The following is a 19,131-nucleotide window of genomic DNA, read 5'->3' on the forward strand; positions in this document are numbered from 1 at the left end:
AAAGAGTTGAGAAGGAATTTCTTTAGCTAGAGGGTGGTTAAGCTGTGGAATTCATTGCCATGGACAGCTGTGGAGGCCAAGTCATTGAGTATATTTAAAACAGAGGTTGAATTGTTCTTGATTAATCAGGGAGTTAAAGTTTACACGGGAGAAGGCAGGAGAATGGGGTTGAGGGATAATAAATCAGCCATGATGGAATGGCAGAGCAAACTTGATGGGTCTAATTCTGCTCCTGAGACTTATGGTCTCACAAAAGATTTCTCAGGAAAGAAGGCAGGTTTTGCTCAATTTGAGAGGACAGAGGGAAGCATTCAATAAAATATAAAGCACAGCAAACCCCTGGAGGGGTTTCATCAACCAGTTGGTTTCTTTCTGTGCCACATTTCCCTTTGTCCAACCTTTTATCATCTTAGAAATAGCAGAGTGTAGTCCATGGTGCTGTGCAGTAATGTGGACCCCAGTCATTAACAGGCATTCAAAACACAAACTCCAAAACAGATGCACACTTAAAGAAATACTTTATTCTTTTCTTGTGTAATACAACTGCAAGGAAACAGTCCAGAAGAAAGAACAGCATGAAATTTAAAAATACATTCATGTTGCAGTATCTTATTTTTATATAAATGAAATAAATATTTCACAAATTTTCACTGGATGCAACTACATCATGCTTCAGAGCTATTGTTCACAAACAGGTACATTCACATCAACAACAATCATTTTAAGATGCATTTTGAAATAACAGCAGCAACAGTACATGTCTAGCAGATTAAATTAAAAATATAGAAAGTTATTCCAAGCAGTATTGCCATAAGTGTTTTACTGAAGACCAATAGGGGGACGATGTCAGACTTAAGTTTATTTATTTATTTTCACATTAAGACACCAGTAAAAAATTGAACTCCCAAATGCATGCCAAGAATTGTTTTCTTTAGCTGCATACAAATGCATGTTTAGTGATTAAAGGTTTGATACCAGCAGTAAGAACAATATTAGGTCATGAATTCATACATCACTTTTTAAAGTACTTAAGTTAAATGGAAGATTTTTAAAAATTAGAAATAATAGGATTTTAACCACATAGGAGGTCATTCATTCACCAGATGTGCTGCATCTCTGAAAGATCCATCCCACATTATGAAGGAAAGATCTTTTTGGGAACAGTCTCATTCAATAATCTTTTGACATATATTGAATATGCTCGCATCATCCTTTCAGGCAGTGCACACCAGATTATAATAATCAACTGAACCCCGCCAAGGATGGTCCCAAGCCTAGCTGTGAAAGGAGGGTTGGGCATGTGATTAGCAACACCATCCCATAAAACCCAGAGCTACAAAAATGCCAATAGAAGCTCCAAAAACCTCTTCCCTGGGAGAGGAAAGGTACACCAAGAAGATGGACTACACCTGGAAAGACTAGCCCAGGGCAGAGGACTCTCGTGTGCTACTGTTGGTGGCCTATGCCCCAGTAGAAGTGATGAGCTTAAGTAATTAAGTGAATTACTAATAGTTTGCATTGTTCATAACCATGTTGACTATTTAAAAAATTTGTGTTAAAGTTTGCAAGGGGTCATAAAATTAACAAAATACATAACTATGCTTTGACATAAATGACACCATCAACTTTAACCATAGATTGTACCAGATGTAGAAAATTGGAGGATTACCTGAATAAATATCCCTCTCTGTGAAAGGTCCAACAGTATGGTAGAGTTTCAAAAGACCAAACGAAGATGAAGACAAAAGAGCATTCAAGACAAGTCAGGGAAACGATAATAGAGAGGCACAAATCTAGGTAAGGGTACGGGAGTATCTCAAAGGCATTGAACATACCTCAGTGCTTAGTACCGTCCATCATGAAAAAAAGTGGAAAAAATATGAAACTATAACCACAGTGCCTAGTTCAGGCTACCCCTCTAAACTTATCCAGCAGAGAAGAATGGCACAAGTATGAGAGGCTATTGTGATGCTAACAATCACTTTGAGTGAGTTGCAGAAGTTAGTGGCTGCAACTGGAGATGACATTCATGGCTCTACGATCTCTAAGGCCTTGCACAAAAAAGATATTTAAGGAAGGGTGGCAAGGAAGAAATCCTGGTTTTAAAAAATAAAGCACATCTTTGCCTGTAAAGAATTTGTAAAGCGTCACTTAGAAGATACTGCAAAGATGTGGAAGAGGGTCTTGTGGTTAGATGAGATTAAAGTGGAACTTTGTGGCCTCAACAATAAGTAGTACATGTGGCGTAAATCTAATGCCATGCATCAGTCAAGTATCACCGTCCCTACTGTAATGTATGCTGGAGGTAGCATCATGCTGTGGGGATGCATTTCAGCAGCAGGACCTGGAAATCTGCTAAATACAGAGAGATCCTGGATAAAAACCTGCTAGCCTCTGCCAGAAAGCTTAAACAGGGGAGGAAGTTGGTCTTTCAGCAGGGTAATGACCTAAAGCACACTGCCAGAGCAACCACTGAGTGGGCCAAAGTCCTGACTTTAACCCAATCGAACATCTCTGGCAAGACCTTAAGACTGCTGTCCATCACCACTCCCTAACAAACCTGGCATAGCTTGAGCAATTTTGCAAGGTGGAATGAGCAAATCTTGCTCCATTGCATTGTGCACACCTAATAGAGGCTTATCCAAAAAAAATAGCTGTAGTAGCTATGAGAATTGGATCAACTAAGTATTGAGAAAAGGGGGATGAATACTTTTGAATGGCTGACATTTCAGGTTTTGAAATTTTAGTTATTCATGTTTAACAATTTTCCCAGTTTTTTGGGGCTCTACTGTGGAAAAAAAAAGAGTATGTGATTTACAAATCCAAATTCTCAGTTAAATTGGTCAAGATCCCTAGTTGTAATACTCATATATGTGAATGAAGGGCTGGGGCTGAGTACTTCTACAAGGCACTGCATATTAAGCAGAGAGAATATGCATGAAAAGCAAACTTGCAATTCACCATGCCCCCTCATGCTACCAAAATTCCAGTTTGATGTTACTTTTGTGCAATCCACGACCATTAGAAAAATGAAATCTTTTAGTTTCCTCTCAGATCATAAATATTAAAAATCAAATTGCCTATTATTTTGTTCCAAATATTTTTTCTTCTCCTTTGTACATGTTAGTCTGACTTCCTAAAGTTCCTAAATGATTTCAAGTTCCATCTTTGGATGGGCAGATAATCAGGACAATCCCACTACGTTGGTCTTGAATTTCTGACAACTTATAACTCAGCTAACTAAAAGGCAAGGCAACATTCTCACAAGAAAAGAGCATATCATTATGATATCACATTACTATGGGATTGAATTCTCAACCTTGCCACTTCCAACAGAATGGTAAAAATCTCGTGTGATAGCCAATAATTCTGCTCTTCAGCTTTCATGAAGACAACAGAACACTATGCATGATTTAGCTGAAGGCACATTAACAGGGTGAGGATGGGAGAGAAAACAGTCAACTACTGCCTGGACCACCAATATCAAGGTTGATGGCACCTTCAGTGGAAAATACATGAACAACTTAAAGTGCCTAAAGACCACTTATGCTCAGATTACTGCAAATGCTTAGGGTAATACCTCTTTTGGTTCTGGACACATTTTGAAATAGTTGTGGATAATCTGTTTCTCTTTGGTGCTAAATCACACACGATGAGAAAAATCATTGTTCAAATGTTACATAAAAAGCTTATTATGGTTAAACATAATCAGGATGTATTAAAAAATACATTAACTCGGTAACAGAAAGATAGTATTGGCTCAAAAATCCTTTGAAAAACTGAAGGTGAAATCATGCTCAAGAATTCATGGGCAAATTGGCTGGTCTTTGTAGCTGAACAGTGACATCTTAACTAAGTGCAGCCGATGCCATCATAAAAGCTCAAATGAACAGCTCAGTGTAAAATTCAGTTCCACAAGCATTTGCTATCTGACTTCACCTTTGTAAATTACTACCAATATATAGTACCAATTCACACTTGTAATGCTTCTGTGTCACCTACGCTTGGTTACATGTCCCCACATTTGAAGAGGCATAAAGTATCAATTTACCTTATGCTTTTTATTGTGTAAATACATTAGGAAAGATCGGGAGGGGGTTGAATTGACTTCATTTCTTTCAATAAAGCTTCTATGATATTCATCTGCATTAACAACAGATATAGAAGGATTTATAAAGGTTGGATTGGAAGCATGCTGTTAACCCCACCATGCCCCTTGCAATTCTCTGAAAGAACATTTAAATTAGTCCCACCACCCATGTTTCTTATAGTCCTGCAAGCCTCTTCAAATAGCTAGTTAATTTGCCTTTGACTGAATCTGCTTTCACCACTTGGTCAAGCAGTGCATTCTAGAACTTTCTGCATTAAATAGTTCTCCTCTTTTCTACTGCACCAACCATCAAAAATCTACATCCCCAGATTCTTGGCCTTCTAACAAAACCCAGCACTTTTCCTGCCATCAGTGCAAATCTTCTCCACATATGGACAATCAGACTCCCAAATCACATGAAGACAGTTATTTTTTAATTCAAACTTTAAGTGATTAATTGAATTTGATTATTTGCATAACAACAACTGCAATGCTACTTTCCCTTCTAATGCAAAAGACATTCCATTCATTTCAGTGAAGTCATTCAATTTGGAAGTTACCATTTCAGGCATATGCAGTTCAAAGTGGCAAGGTAAATGGGCCAATATCATTTAATAGTTTTGTCTCTTCTTTTTATCAACCATTAAGTCAAACTAAGCCATATTACAGGCACACCAAACTGGAAACAATATTTCTACAAAATAATTCAATTAAGTAACATTGAATGGACTTCGAACAGTGAAATCTTTTAATACGAGAAAATCTGCAGATGCCGAAAATCCAAGCAACACACAGAAAATACTGGAGGAGCTCAGCAGGCCAGGCACATCCTGGGTCTTGGCACAAAACTCTGATTGTGAGCCTGAAACATCAACGGTTTACTCTTTTCCATAGATGCTGCCTGGCCTACTGAGTTCCTCCAGCATTTTGTGTGTTGAGTGAAATCTTCTGGTTTTAGAGTCCTTTTTTAAAAAAAAAGTTTTGATGTCCAAATGCGTTGAAGGAAACTGAGCCTTAAGTAATTGAAATTCTAAAAGAATAAATAAATCAGCATCCAGAAAGTTTTAATAAAAAGCTTTTAAGATTTGAAGTTAAGATTTCCATCTTTAATTCTCCAGGTCCAGGAATTGCTGGAATTGGAAGCAGGAGTACATTTCAAGTCAATTCCAGAATCTGGGATTTCAAAGTCTGGAGAAATAGGATGTCCGTTTTGCTGCACCAGAGAGAAACTTGGGACCTGGATCTGCCAATAAAAACAAATCAGATATAAATGTTTTTATTTATAACCCATAGGCAGTTAAGAAATTTTCTTGCATAATGTTTAAGTGACTTTACTGAACCATCAGCACATAGGTTAAGGACAGAGGGTCAAGACTGAACCCTTTGACCCACCGGAGATTGTGCTGCCATTTAATGTGGTCATTGCTTATATGTAATCTTACTCCATATACTTGTAATTGCTCAGTTTTCCTTATTTTATTTGGAAAACAAAATTTATATCTCAAATTTAAAATTATTCACATAACCTTATATCTCTTGAGAGACCTCCCAAATTTTGCTATACTTTACCAGTACAAATGTCTGCTAATTTTCGTCTAACTCTGGATTTCCTTTGTATATTTCCCCTTTTTAACATATTCCCCAACCAGTAGAAGTAATTCACTTTTAACAGTCCTGCATAATATCCTGAAACCTTTAACCTTATCACTCTTTACCATGACAGGTAAAGCCCTCCCCATCGTTGAGCATATCAACACAAAGCATTGCTGCAAGAAAACAGCATCCATTATCAGGGACCCCCACAACATTCTCCTCTTACTCCGGCCATCAGGAAGAAGGTACAGGAACCTCAGGGCTCAGACCACTAGGTTCAGGAACAGTTAATACCCTTCAACCATCAGATTCCTGAACCAAGGGGGATAACTTCACTCAACTTCACTTGCCCATCACTGAACTGTTCCCATAACCAATAGACTCATCTTCTCAACATTTATTGCTTATTTATTTTTTTTTTGTATTTGCACATTTTGCTGTCTTTTCCACAAATTCTTGAACACCCAAGTTGGTGCAGTCTTTCATTAATTCGATTATGGTTATTATTCTATTTTGGATTTATTCAGTATGCCCACAAGAAAATTAATCTCAGGGTTGAATATGGTGACATATGTACTTTGATAGTAAACTTACTTTGAACTTTAATTTCCAAGTAAAATAACCAATAGTTTTTGAACTCTTTCTTTGTAATTCAAACTTTTAAAATTCTGTGATCCAGCATTTGGTGGTCCAAAATGCGTGGAAAGCCTTGTACTAATCCATACTAATTAACTAATTCTAACCAAGATCTAATGAAGATTAGATCCTTCAAATGCTCCTAGGGGGAGCGTTTGCTATTGCTGTTCAGGAGGATTTAAACTAATGTGGCAAGGGGATGGGAACAAGTGCAGAGAGACAGAGGGGTGTAAAATGAGGGTAGAAGCAAAAACTAGTAAGGTGAAAAGTAAAAGTGGCAGGCAGGCAAATCCAGGGCAAAAAGCAAAAAGAGCCACTTTTCAACATAATTGTATAAGGGCTAAGAGTGTTGTAAAAACAAGCCTGAAGGCTTTGTGTGTCAATGCGAGGAGCATTCGTAACAAGGTGGATGAATTGAATGTGCAGATAGTTATTAATGAATATGATATAGTTGGGATCACAGAGACATGGCTCCAGGGTGACCAAGGATGGGAGCTCAACATCCAGGGATATTCAATATTCAAGAAAAGGAGGTGGGGTAGCATTGCTGGTTAGAGAAGAGATTAACGCAATAGAAAGGAAGGACATTAGCCTGGAGGATGTGGAATCGGTATGGGTAGAGCTGCATAACACTAAGGGGCAGAAAACGCTGGTGGGAGTTGTGTTCAGGCCACCTAACAGTAGTAGTGAGGTTGGGGATGGCATTAAACAGGAAATTAGAAATGCGTGCAATAAAGGAACAGTAATTATAATGGGTGACTTCAATCTACATATAGATTGGGTGAACCAAATTGGTAAGGGTGCTGAGGAAGAGGATTTCTTGGAATGTATGCGGGATGGTTTTCTGAACCAACATGTCGAGGAACCAACTAGAGAGCAGGCCATTCTAGATTGGGTACTGAGCAATGAGGAAGGGTCAGTTAGCAATCTTGTCGTGCGAGGCCCCTTGGGAAAGAGTGACCATAATATGGTGAAATTCTTCATTAAGATGGAGAGTGACATAGTTAATTCAGAAACAAAGTTTCTGAACTTAAAGAAGGGTAACTTTGAAGGTATGAGACGTGAATTAGCTAAGATAGACTGGCAAATGATACTTAAAGGGTTGACAGTGGATATGCAATGGCAAGCATTTAAAGATTGCATGGATGAACTACAACAATTGTTCATCCCAGTTTGGCAAAAGAATAAACCAGGGAAGGTAGTGCACCCGTGGCTGACAAGGGAAATTAGGGATAGTATCAAGTCCAAAGAAGAAACATATAAAGTAGCAAAAAAAAAAGTGGTACACCTGAGGACTGGGAGAAATTCAGAGTCCAGCAGAGGAGGACAAAGGGCTTAATTAGGAAAGGGAAAAAAGATTGTGAGAGAAAGCTGGCAGGGAACATAAAAACTGACTGCAAAAGCTTTTATAGATATGTGAAAAGAAAAAGATTGGTCAAGACAAATGTAGGTCCCTTACAGTCAGAAACATGTGAATTGATCATAGGGAACAAAGACATGGCAGACCAATTGAATAACTACTTTGGTTCTGTCTTCACTAAGGAGGACATAAATAATCTTCCGAAAATTGTAAGGGACCGAGGGTCTAGTGAGATGGAGGAACTGAGGGAAATACATGTTAGTAGGGAAGTGGTGTTAGGTAAATTGAAGGGATTAAAGGCAGATAAATCCCCAGGGCCAGATGGTCTGCATCCCAGAGTGCTTAAGGAAGTAGCCCAAGAAATAGTGGATGCATGTGATAATTTTTCAAAACTCCTTAGATTCTGGATTAGTTCCTGAGGATTGGAGGGTGGCTAATGTAACCCCACTTTTTAAAAAAGGAGGGAGAGAGAAACCGGGGAATTATAGACCGGTTAGTCTGACATCTGTGGTGGGGAAAATGCTTGAGTCGGTTATCAAAGATGTGATAACAGCACATTTGGAAAGAGGTGAAATCATCGGACAAAGTCAGCATGGATTTGTGAAAGGAAAATCATGTCTGACGAACCTTATAGAATTTTTTGAAGATGTAACTAGTAGAGTGGATAGGGGAGAGCCAGTGGATGTGGTATATTTAGATTTTCAAAAGGCTTTTGACAAGGTCCTACACGGGAGATTAGTGTGCAAACTTAAAGCACACAGTATTGGGGGTATGGTATTGATGTGGATAGAGAATTGGTTGGCAGACAGGAAGCAAAGAGTGGGAGTAAATGGGACCTTTTCAGAATGGCAGGCAGTGACTACTGGGGTACCGCAAGGCTCAGTGCTGGGACCCCAGTTGTTTAGATAGATAGATAGATAGATACTTTATTCATCCCCATGGGGAAATTCAACTTTTTTCCAATGTCCCATACACTTGTTGTAGCAAAACTAATTACATACAATACTTAACTCAGTAAAAAAATATGATATGCATCTAAATCACTATCTCAAAAAGCATTAATAATAGCTTTTAAAAAGTTCTTAAGTCCTGGCGGTAGAATTGTAAAGCCTAATGGCATTGGGGAGTATTGACCTCTTCATCCTGTCTGAGGAGCATTGCATCGATAGTAACCTGTCGCTGAAACTGCTTCTCTGTCTCTGGATGGTGCTATGTAGAGGATGTTCAGAGTTATCCATAATTGACCGTAGCCTACTCAGCGCCCTTCGCTCAGCTACCGATGTTAAACTCTCCAGTACTTTGCCCACGACAGAGCCCGCCTTCCTTACCAGCTTATTAAGACGTGAGGCGTCCCTCTTCTTAATGCTTCCTCCCCAACATGCCACCACAAAGAAGAGGGCGCTCTCCACAACTGACCTATAGAACATCTTCAGCATCTCACTACAGACATTGAATGACGCCAACCTTCTTAGGAAGTACAGTCGACTCTGTGCCTTCCTGCACAAGGCATCTGTGTTGGCAGTCCAGTCTAGCTTCTCGTCTAACTGTACTCCCAGATACTTGTAGGTCTTAACCTGCTCCACACATTCTCCATTAATGATCACTGGCTCCATATGAGGCCTAGATCTCCTAAAGTCCACCACCATCTCCTTGGTCTTTACAATATATCTCTTTTACAATATATATTAATGATTTAGACGAGGGAATTAAATGCAGCATCTCCAAGTTTGCGGATAACACAAAGCTGGGCGGCGGTGTTAGCTGTGAGGAGGATGCTAAGAGGATGCAGGGTGACTTGGATAGGTTAGGTGAGTGGGCAAATTCATGGCAGATGCAATTTAATGTGGATAAATGTGAGGTTATCCACTTTGGTTGCAAGAACAGGAAAACAGATTATTATCTGAACGGTGGCCAATTAGGAAAACGGGAGATGCAACGAGACCTGGGTGTCATTGTACACCAGTCATTGAAGGTGGGCATGCAGGTACAGCAGGCGGTGAAAAAGGCAAATGGTATATTGGCATTCATAGCAAAAGGATTTGAGTACAGGAGCAGGAAGGTTCTACTGCAGTTGTACAAGGCCTTGGTGAGACCGCACCTAGAAGATTGTGTGCAGTTTTGGTCCCCTAATCTGAGGAAAGACATTCTTGCCATAGAGGGAGTACAGAGAAGGTTCACCAGATTGATTCCTGGGATTACAGGACTTTCATATGAAGAAAGACTGGATCGACTAGGCTTATACTCACTGGAATTTAGAAGATTGAGGGGGGATCTTATTGAAACATATAAAATTCTAAAGGGATTGGACAGGCTAGATGCAGGAAGATTGTTTCCGATGTTGGGGAAGTCCAGAACGAGGGGTCACAGTTTAAGGATAAAGGGGAAGCCTTTTAGGACCGAGATGAGGAAAGACTTCTTCACACAGAGAGTGGTGAATCTGTGGAATTCTCTGCCACAGGAAACAGTTGAGGCCAGTTCATTGGCAATATTTAAGAGGAAGTTAGATATGGCCCTTGTGGCTAAAGGGATCGGGGGTATGGAGAGAAAGCAGGTACAGGGTTCTGAGTTGGATGATCAGCCATGATCATACTGAATGGCGGTGCAGGCTCGAAGGGCCGAATGGCCTACTCTTGCACCTATTTTCTATGTTTCTATGATCTAAAATTAGCTAAGATCTGTACTAATCTGTAGCTAATTACCCTGCCAGTTCAACTTTTACAGTCATAGCCAACAGCAATCTTGGCCGACAGTTTACAAAAACTTTAGATTATAGATAGTTCCTGGAAACCTTATGTTACCCTCTGAGAGTTTATACTTAGAAAGTGACTGTTTTCATGCTCAGAGGAAAATGGTCACAAGCAATTTCCGTGATCCAGATTTTGTGGTCTGGCACCAGTCATATCCCATGAATGCTGGACTATTAGAGGGTTTCAAGCTGTCCAATTCTGGGAAATAATTTTAGTACAGCTTCAAAGGCAAAGTTATCTGGGCAAGGCATCAATGCATTAAATTATTAACAGAAATTTCTGGAGTGGGCCTTGATTGAGCTAGTGTTATCCTTCTTAATCTGTGTCCCTTCCTGCCAAACAGAAACAGCTGAATCTCCAAGGCCTAATCACTATTATTCTAATTTCTGCTTCAAAACCTGCAATTGTGCGTGTTCTTGAGAAAGTTGTGTCTTTCAAATAAGGTCCTATTCCCCTAACATCTAGCATGACTGGTCTTGAACTTACATTTTAACTTTTCACATGAGGAACTGTGAAGAAGTGCCCCTTCAATGAGAGTACCTCTGGTAGAAAGAAAATGGTAGGAAACCTTGTCCCCTTAGATATCTCAAAAATGTAAATATTGCAAAAACATCACCAGAAAGCAGAGTCAAGCCCAGATATTTACTCCATATTGTTACACTAACTACACAACTTGATTACCAATTTGAGGACTGGATACATCAAATATGGAACAAGGCAATACTGTACGTAGTACTGAAGAACTGCACTCCAGAACTAGCTGTGTCTCCAAACAAGCTGTTCCAGTACAGTTACAACACTAGCATTTACAATGCGGAAAACGGTCCAAGGTATAGCCCGGCCATAAAAGGGATTACTCACTGATGAACAGTGTTGATTTCTACAGGAACAGTCAGCTTCAGACTACATTACAGCTTGGTTCAAACATGGAACACAGTGTTGAATTCTATTGTTGAGGTGGGAGGGAGAGACCTCGATGTTACACCATCATTTGACCAAATATGGCATCAAGGTAAACCCAAAGCCAATGGGTATCAGAAAGAAATCACCACAATAGCTGGAATTGTAGATGAATGCAGTTACTGGAAGTCAGTCATCCCAGTCCTAGGACATCACTGCAGGAAGCACCTAAGGCCCAACCATTTTCAATGACTTTCATTCCATCAGATGGTCAAAAGTGGGGATATTCACACTGCACTATGTTCTACTCTATTCCCAATTCCTCAGCAAATGAAGCAGCCTATGCAGCGAGAAATAGACAACACTCGGCATGGGCTAATACATGGCAAATAATTCCATTGCCACAAAAGTACCAAGCAATTCCCATCTCCAACAAGAGTCTAACAAGCTATCCTTAACATTCAGTAGCATTACTGTTGATGGGTCCCCTAGTCAACATACTGGGAAAATCACCATTAACAGAAACTCAACGAGACAGACACATAAATACTCTGGCTCTGAGAGAAGTATGGAAGCAGAATATTCTGCAGTGACTGATTCACATCCAGCACACTCACCCCTTCATCTATCTGGCACAAATTTAGAGTGTGATGAAATGGTCTTCAGTAAATTGTATCAGTGCAGTACCGCCACCATCAAGGAAATGACAGCCCAGTTGTTTGGCATCCATCAATCATCCTAAAAGTTCATACCTTCCATGCTAAACACAGTGACTGCAATGTGCTCCATCTACAAAATGCACTGCAGTTACTCACTCATGTTATTCTGAAAGAACACCCCAAATCCATGATCTCTACTACCAAAAAATGCAAAGGCAATATTTGCATGGAAAAAAAAACTTCCTACAAATTCCCATCTCCCCCATCCCTAACTAAGCTGAAAACCATTTAGAGTTGGAAATAGCTTGCCAGCCCTTTATCACCACAGGATCCAAATCATGGAATTGTCTCTCCTGCAAATGGCAGCTGATGCAAGGTCAATTGCTAAATATTTTTTATATAAGACTGATAAATGTGTCAACAAATGTAAAATGGAAAATTGAGCACAAGAGAAAATCAGCAGATGCTGGAAATTCAGAGCAACACACACAAAATGCTGGAGGAACTCAGCAGGTCAGGCAGCATCTATGGAAATTAATAAACAGTTGATGTTTCAGGCTGAGACCCTTCATCAGAATTGGAAAATTGGTCAATACCCAATAAATGGAGCTGGGTCACAGGTTGCTGCATGTGTCAGTATTATTTACCTGATTACTTATCAGCACTAATATAGTCAACTAAAACAGTGAGACCTACAATAATTTAAGTGATTCTGGGCAATACGTCTACAAGATTTCCCAACCAAATTTATGTAAACAAAGCTCAAATATATGCTTTTCCTTCAACCACTGCATTAAGGAACAAAAGTATTCTGGTGTGAAACGGAAGAATGGAGTCAATTGTTAAAAGGCCACAAATTCATAATCTGCCAACTAATCAACACCTGAATAATGTGCAGTTTCAGTTATAAAATCTCCCTATTGCTGACAAGAATGTTAAGTAGCTCCAGTTGTGATAGAAACAAAGTTTAGAACTGAAGTTTAGTGCAGGTATAATCTATTATGGTTCAACAGCAAAAAAGGCAGTTTGAAAGTAGTGGGGTCCATATGAACCCTCCTTCGGGAGTGAAGAAAACTTACCAGATTACTAATTCCAGTGGCAACTTGACCAACTGTAGCTCTTCGCACATCATGGACAATCAGACACTCCCCACTGAATGTGTGAATCCTGGCCTCAATGCCTAAAATAAGAAAAATAACAGAATATAGTCATAGACTTTCAACCATCCACATGAAGAAACAGCATATGCGACAACAAAGTTTCGTTCCCAGATGAGCTCAATGCCTTATATGCTCAATTGACCAAGAGAACATAGAGGCCCTTTCACAAACTCCCAGAGCCCAGAGTCACCCTGTGATTTCAGTCTCCCTCTAACTTATTTATTTATAAAACAGCTGTGCAGACCACCCATTGCTCTGAGCAGAAAAGTTTTACACAGCCTGAAAACCGTACAGTGCTTTAAGTGTATATTTTTTGTAATATGCATATTATGAATACTTAGAATGAAAATTGAGAAGTTACATACTTTTGATTTTATTAATTGAAGCATATAATCAAATACATTTCCAGCTATGTGGCAACAAAGGCTATTTCAAAGGCAGGAGCATTTCAATGACTGCACATAAGCACACCCGTACAGTTTAGAGGGAACAGTGATAATCTGTCTCAATGACTATTGTCCAGTAGCATTTACATCCACTGTGAAGAGATGCTTTGAGATGTTGGTCATGAAGCACATCAACTCTTTACTGAGGAGTGACTTGGATCCAGTCCAATTTGCCTACCATCACAACAGCTCAATAGCAGATGCCATTTCATTGGTTCTTCACTTAGCCCTGGAACACCTAGACAAAGGCGATGCATACATCAGGATGCTCTTTAATAACTACAGCTCAATATTCAGCACTATCATCCCCACAAAATTAATCAATAAGCTCCAAGTCCTGGGCCTCAGTACCTTCCTGTGCAACTGGATCCTTGATTTACTCACTTGCTGACCCCAGTCAGTTTAGATTGGCAATGACATTTCTCCACAATCTCCATCAGCACAGATAAACCACAAGGCTGTGTGCGTAGCCCCTGCTCTATTTGTTTTACACTTATGACTGAGAGGCTAAGTACAGCTCCAATGCCATACTTTTGATTGATTCCTGATGACAACACTGTCATATACAGAATCGAAGGGTAGTATATATCATGTAGATATTAAGAAAGAGGATGTGCTGGAGCTTTTGGAAAGCATCAAGTTGGATAAGTCGCCGGGACCAGACAAAATGTACCCCAGGCTGCTGTGGGAGGTGAGGGAGAAGATTGCTGATCCTCTGGTGATGATCTTTGCATCATCAATGGGGACGGGAGAGGTTCCCAAGGATTGGAGGGTTGTGGATGTTGTTCAAGAAAGGGAGTAGAGATAGCCCAGGAAATTATAGACCAGTGAGTCTTACGTCAGTGGCTGGTAAGTTGATGGAGAAGATCCTGAGAGGCAGGATTTATGAACATTTGGAGAGGTATAATGACTAGGAGTAATCAGTATGGCTTTGTAAAGGGCAGGTTGTGCCTTACGAGCCTGATTGAATTTTTTGAGGATGTGACTAAACACCTTGATGAAGGAAGAGCAGTAGGTGTGGTGTACATGGGTTTCAGCAAGGCATTTGATAAGGTACCCCATGCAAGGCTTATTGAGAAAGTAAGGAGGCATGGGATCCAAGGGAACATTGCTTTGTGTATCCAGAACTGGCTTGCCCACAGAAGGCAAAAAGTATATAGAAGAGTTCTCCCGGTATATAGAGGAGTTCTCATGGTAACATAGAACATAGAAAATCTACAGCACAATACAGGCCCTTCGGCCCACAAGGCTGTGCCGAGCATGTCCCTACCTTAGAAATTACCTAGGGTTACCCATAGCCCTCTATTTTTCTATGCTCCATGTACCTATCCAGGAGTCTCTTAAAAGACCCTATTGTATTCACCTCCCCCATCACCATTGCTGGCAGCCTATTCCATGCCCTCACCACTCTCTGCATAAAAAGACTTACCCCTGACATCTCCTCTGTACCTACTTCCAAGCACCTTAAAGCTGTGCCCTCATGTGTTAGCCATTTCAGCCCTGGGAAAAAGCCTCTGACTATCCACACGATCAATGCCTCTCATCATCTTCTACACCTCTATCAGGTCACCTCTCATCCTCCATCGCTCCAAGGAGAAAAAGCCGAGTTCACTCAACCTATTCTCATAAGGCATGCTCCCCAATCCAGGCAACATCCTTGTAAATCTCCTCTGCACCCTTTCTTTGGCTTCCACATACTTCCTGTAGTGAGGCGACCAGAACTGAGCAAGGTACTCCAAGTGGGGTCTGTCCAGGGTCCTATATAGCTGTAACCATCTTCTATGGTTTACAGTATCAACTAAGCATTCACTCATGTTAGTGAAACTAAGAAGGCTCCATTGCTTGTGTGCCCAATTTTCAATTAACAACTCCAAATAAACATATTTGCCTCAAATATGAGAAAGTCTGCAGATGCTAGAAATCCAGAGCAACTCACACAAAATGCTGCAGGAACTCAACAGGACAGGCAGCATTTATGGAAGAGTAAACAGTATTACTTTTTTTTTGCTTACCATTGAAGAGACTTGGCATATCTTGCTGGTGATCTAGTCGATGACTGAGGCTAAAGCTGGTGCTAAGTCCATCAGTGTGACTGTTCCATGACATTGAGTGAATTCCAGAACTGTAGTTACCACTTAGACTGGGCATTCCTTTTTGGGAATCCTAATAAAAGACAGTACATTTCAAGTGAAAGGTCAGGTGTAACACAGGGACCTCTTAAACACAGGCTACTCCTTCCTCTACATAGCCATTATAAAATATTTTAGACTATTGCTGTAGATTTCCTAACAAGCAATATTAGGCTCAATAGGTTACCACTTCACTGAGATATACTTACCAATGATGAGCAAAGTGCAGTCATGGTTAGTAGGCAGGATATTCTTACATATTCTTTAATAGTAAACTTACATTCAACTTTATCTCCCAATGATTTATTAAAACAAATCTTCCCTTTGGACACACATTTCTTGTCGTCACACTTTCATTACCGTTTTTCAACATGAATTCCTCTGTCTATTAATTAAGATCACTTGCTTCACCACAGATACTCCCTGATTTGCAGTTGATTATGCTATTTGTTTGCCTTGGTGTAACTGACTACGTAATCTGATCCCATAGGTCTTCTGCTGAAAACAAAATCCTAATTTTAACACTCTCTCTGCAATTTAACACAAGATCCATCAGTATCTTTTGTTAAAGACACACACAGTACTGTCACTATTCTGGCTAGTTGTCCTTGCCAAACAACAGTGAGTGATATTGTGATAGTACCTTGTCGTAATCATCCAATATGCTATAGGCATCACTGCTTAATGCATCCAATATGTGGTCCTCCAACTTTTCTGGGAATACTTGTGAAAGGTTATAAAGTAAAAATTCTGAAACAGAATACCACATAATATAAGCAGTCAATGAATTTGTAAATTTAGCATTCAAAATATACTTAAATGCTTGTTATCATGACAAAGAGGCATTTCCTCATCATTACTGAGAGAAGCGCGGAATGTGTTACCTTTTTGCAGGTTCCCATATTCCTCTGCAAGTTTTTTCTCTGCCTCACTAGTCTGGAATGAAGGCAGTGACATCAGTGGTGAAGGAATAGATGGATCTTTCTCATCACTGAGAGGCTTTGTCACCTCTTCTGGAAAACAAATATCCTCATCTTTCAAATGTAGCTGATCAAAGTTACAGGCTAGTCTGATACAATTTTTTGGCTTCCTTCGGTAGACCTGTTGTGAATTTTTCTCATACAGAGGTGTCACTGCACCCACTGTGTTCGTGTTGAGTGGATCTCTCTTTGGGTAGCAAAGTCGGTGCCTGTTTGAGTCCAGAGCAGTTGGCACCGTTTCTGATCGAAGAGGCCGGCCTTTGGTGGTGTAGCATCTGGCATTCTGATTTACTGGTTGTGGCGTCATTACACCCTTATTGTTTCCATCATCTGATTTAGCAGCATAACTTCCTTTTTGAACATGATTACTCTGAGGAGTGCCCTTAATCCCTGCAACACAAACCAAAGAAATAAAAGAAAATCAAGCCCTGCAAAACAAACCCTAGGTATTATGATCCTGCCTTCATTAAGACAGAACACCTTTCTTTGTACCAGGGTCCACAGACCCCTTGCTGAATGGTATTGGTCCATGGCATAAAAAAGGTTGGGAACCCCTGCATTATACCAATATTAGCAAGTCACATTCTCTGAAATTCACAATGAAAAATTATTTTCCCCCTATTATCAGATGACTAGAGGATAAGCAAAATGAACATGAACTGGGTCATCCTTGGATTTCCCTCTCTTTTTACCAACAGTTTGCATCAGGCAACAGAACCTCAGAACTTGAGCATACAAACCCCGTCATGCTGTAATAATATTAGCATCCATCAAACCAAGTCTTTAGATAGACCTTGATACGATATTTCTTTATTTAGGATTATAGCACATCGGTTTGTCTTTTAAAGAATCATAGAAATGCATGTATCTCAAAAATCTCATCTGATTGACTGTGGGTTCTACATTTTGTTATGTTCTGCCTGCACTACCAAGGACCGGAAGGACACAGATCCCCAGTACTGCAGTTCCCATTTTTGTGTCATGTCAACTGCTAATACAAAATTACAGAAGCACAAAGCCTGAAAAGACATTCAAGCATTCTGGATCAAGGTATTTGAAAACATTATTTGGAGTAACTTTACCCATTTTAAAATTAAACCACTGTATGACTCCAATAATACTTCACTGCCCTGAAAGCTGCAGCATAAAACAGTAACATTGTGTCATCAGTTGCTCAAAGACAAAAAATGTCTTGAAATACCTGCAGAGTTTTTGAATGCTTACAGGGTGAAGGACATTACAACTCAGGAAAGATAAATCTCTCCATAGTTAGCGCAGTCCCTTATCCCCGGCCATAGAGCAACTTTTCCTGCTGGATTTGTGTGACATTGCCCATTATTCATAAGTGTGTTTCTTAGTTAAGCCCATCTAATGTCTTCATGAAATGAAATCACAGATGTAGACTGGGGCCAATAAAGAACAAGGCTTAGATTTTTTGATCTCATTCACTTCAGTCCTTTATAGTCAGCAGAAGGTAGAAGAATTGCAACCTGTCAGTCAGAACGCAGCTCAAGGTTATCCCTGGTAGAACTTTTGACAACTGTTGTCAATTCTACAGTTTCATCTGCCATAACAACACATTATTAGACAAAAACATTCTGCTGCAAATAAAGGAAGCACAACAGAGCCAATGGCTCTACTTACGTTGTCTTAATGACGTCAATGCTCTGTTCACTGCTGTATGAAGTTCAGATGCACTAGCTCTGTACCCTGGGTTCTTCATTAAACCAGCCTTGACCACACTAGCTGTGAGAGGACTACACGTAGGTGGTATTTCATTCACTGGAGGATCCTCTGTCATAATCTGTTAGGAAAGTGAAAAGGTATTGGTAATGTATCTTAACAGTCATGTCTGTACACTGCTAAACTAATTAGTCAAAAAAATTATAGTATATATTTACTTCTCAACAATGGGGTGGAGATACGTCTCTACTAAAGGAGGTGTACAGCACTTTTTCCCTCCACTAGCCTGCAGGTCACCCTTGGGCAAAGTGTATCACCTGTTTATCCCCCCCCCCACCCCCAAATCAGGGTGACGTGAAGCCATGGAGCAGCTGGCACATATCACAAGTCCTGGTTATGCAATCACTGATGCCAGGCAAACTATCTCTGAAGAGTGTTGATAATGGCTGGGGTCACCTACCTCGTAAAGATACTGCTCAGAAGGTGACAATAGCAAACCACTTCCATGGAACAATTTGCCAAGAACAATCATGGTCATGGAAAGACCATGATCACCTACGTCTTACGACACGGCAGATAATGAATGAATGAATATTTACACCATCAAACAAAACTTAGTTTCCTCTAAAGACTGAACGATGTTCATAGGTTCTACTGTGCCTATTTGTTGTGTTGTCATTATTGCTGTGTTGTTCTGCTAAATATAGTGGGCATGCTATGTTGGCACTGGAATGTATGGCTTGTGGGC

General features: G+C 40.0%; 1 protein-coding gene across 2 annotated transcripts in view; it reads right to left on the reverse strand.

The window, feature by feature from the left end:
• Window positions 1-504: 504 nt before the first annotated feature.
• The window catches only part of map3k14a (mitogen-activated protein kinase kinase kinase 14a), a 54,636-nt gene continuing 36,009 nt past the window's right edge, over window positions 505-19,131 (reverse strand). For both annotated transcript variants that reach the window (XM_073070700.1, XM_073070701.1), the window contains exons 11-16: window positions 18,345-18,504; window positions 16,605-17,090; window positions 16,364-16,470; window positions 15,604-15,754; window positions 13,065-13,165; window positions 505-5,333 (exon numbers count right to left, since the gene is read on the reverse strand). In XM_073070700.1, the coding sequence (XP_072926801.1) occupies window positions 5,169-5,333; window positions 13,065-13,165; window positions 15,604-15,754; window positions 16,364-16,470; window positions 16,605-17,090; window positions 18,345-18,504 (1,170 nt within the window). In that variant the 3' untranslated portion in view covers window positions 505-5,168. The remainder of the gene's footprint in view (window positions 5,334-13,064; window positions 13,166-15,603; window positions 15,755-16,363; window positions 16,471-16,604; window positions 17,091-18,344; window positions 18,505-19,131) is intronic.

Source organism: Hemitrygon akajei, chromosome 18, assembly GCF_048418815.1.
Source record: "Hemitrygon akajei chromosome 18, sHemAka1.3, whole genome shotgun sequence".
Lineage (NCBI taxonomy): Eukaryota > Metazoa > Chordata > Chondrichthyes > Myliobatiformes > Dasyatidae > Hemitrygon > Hemitrygon akajei.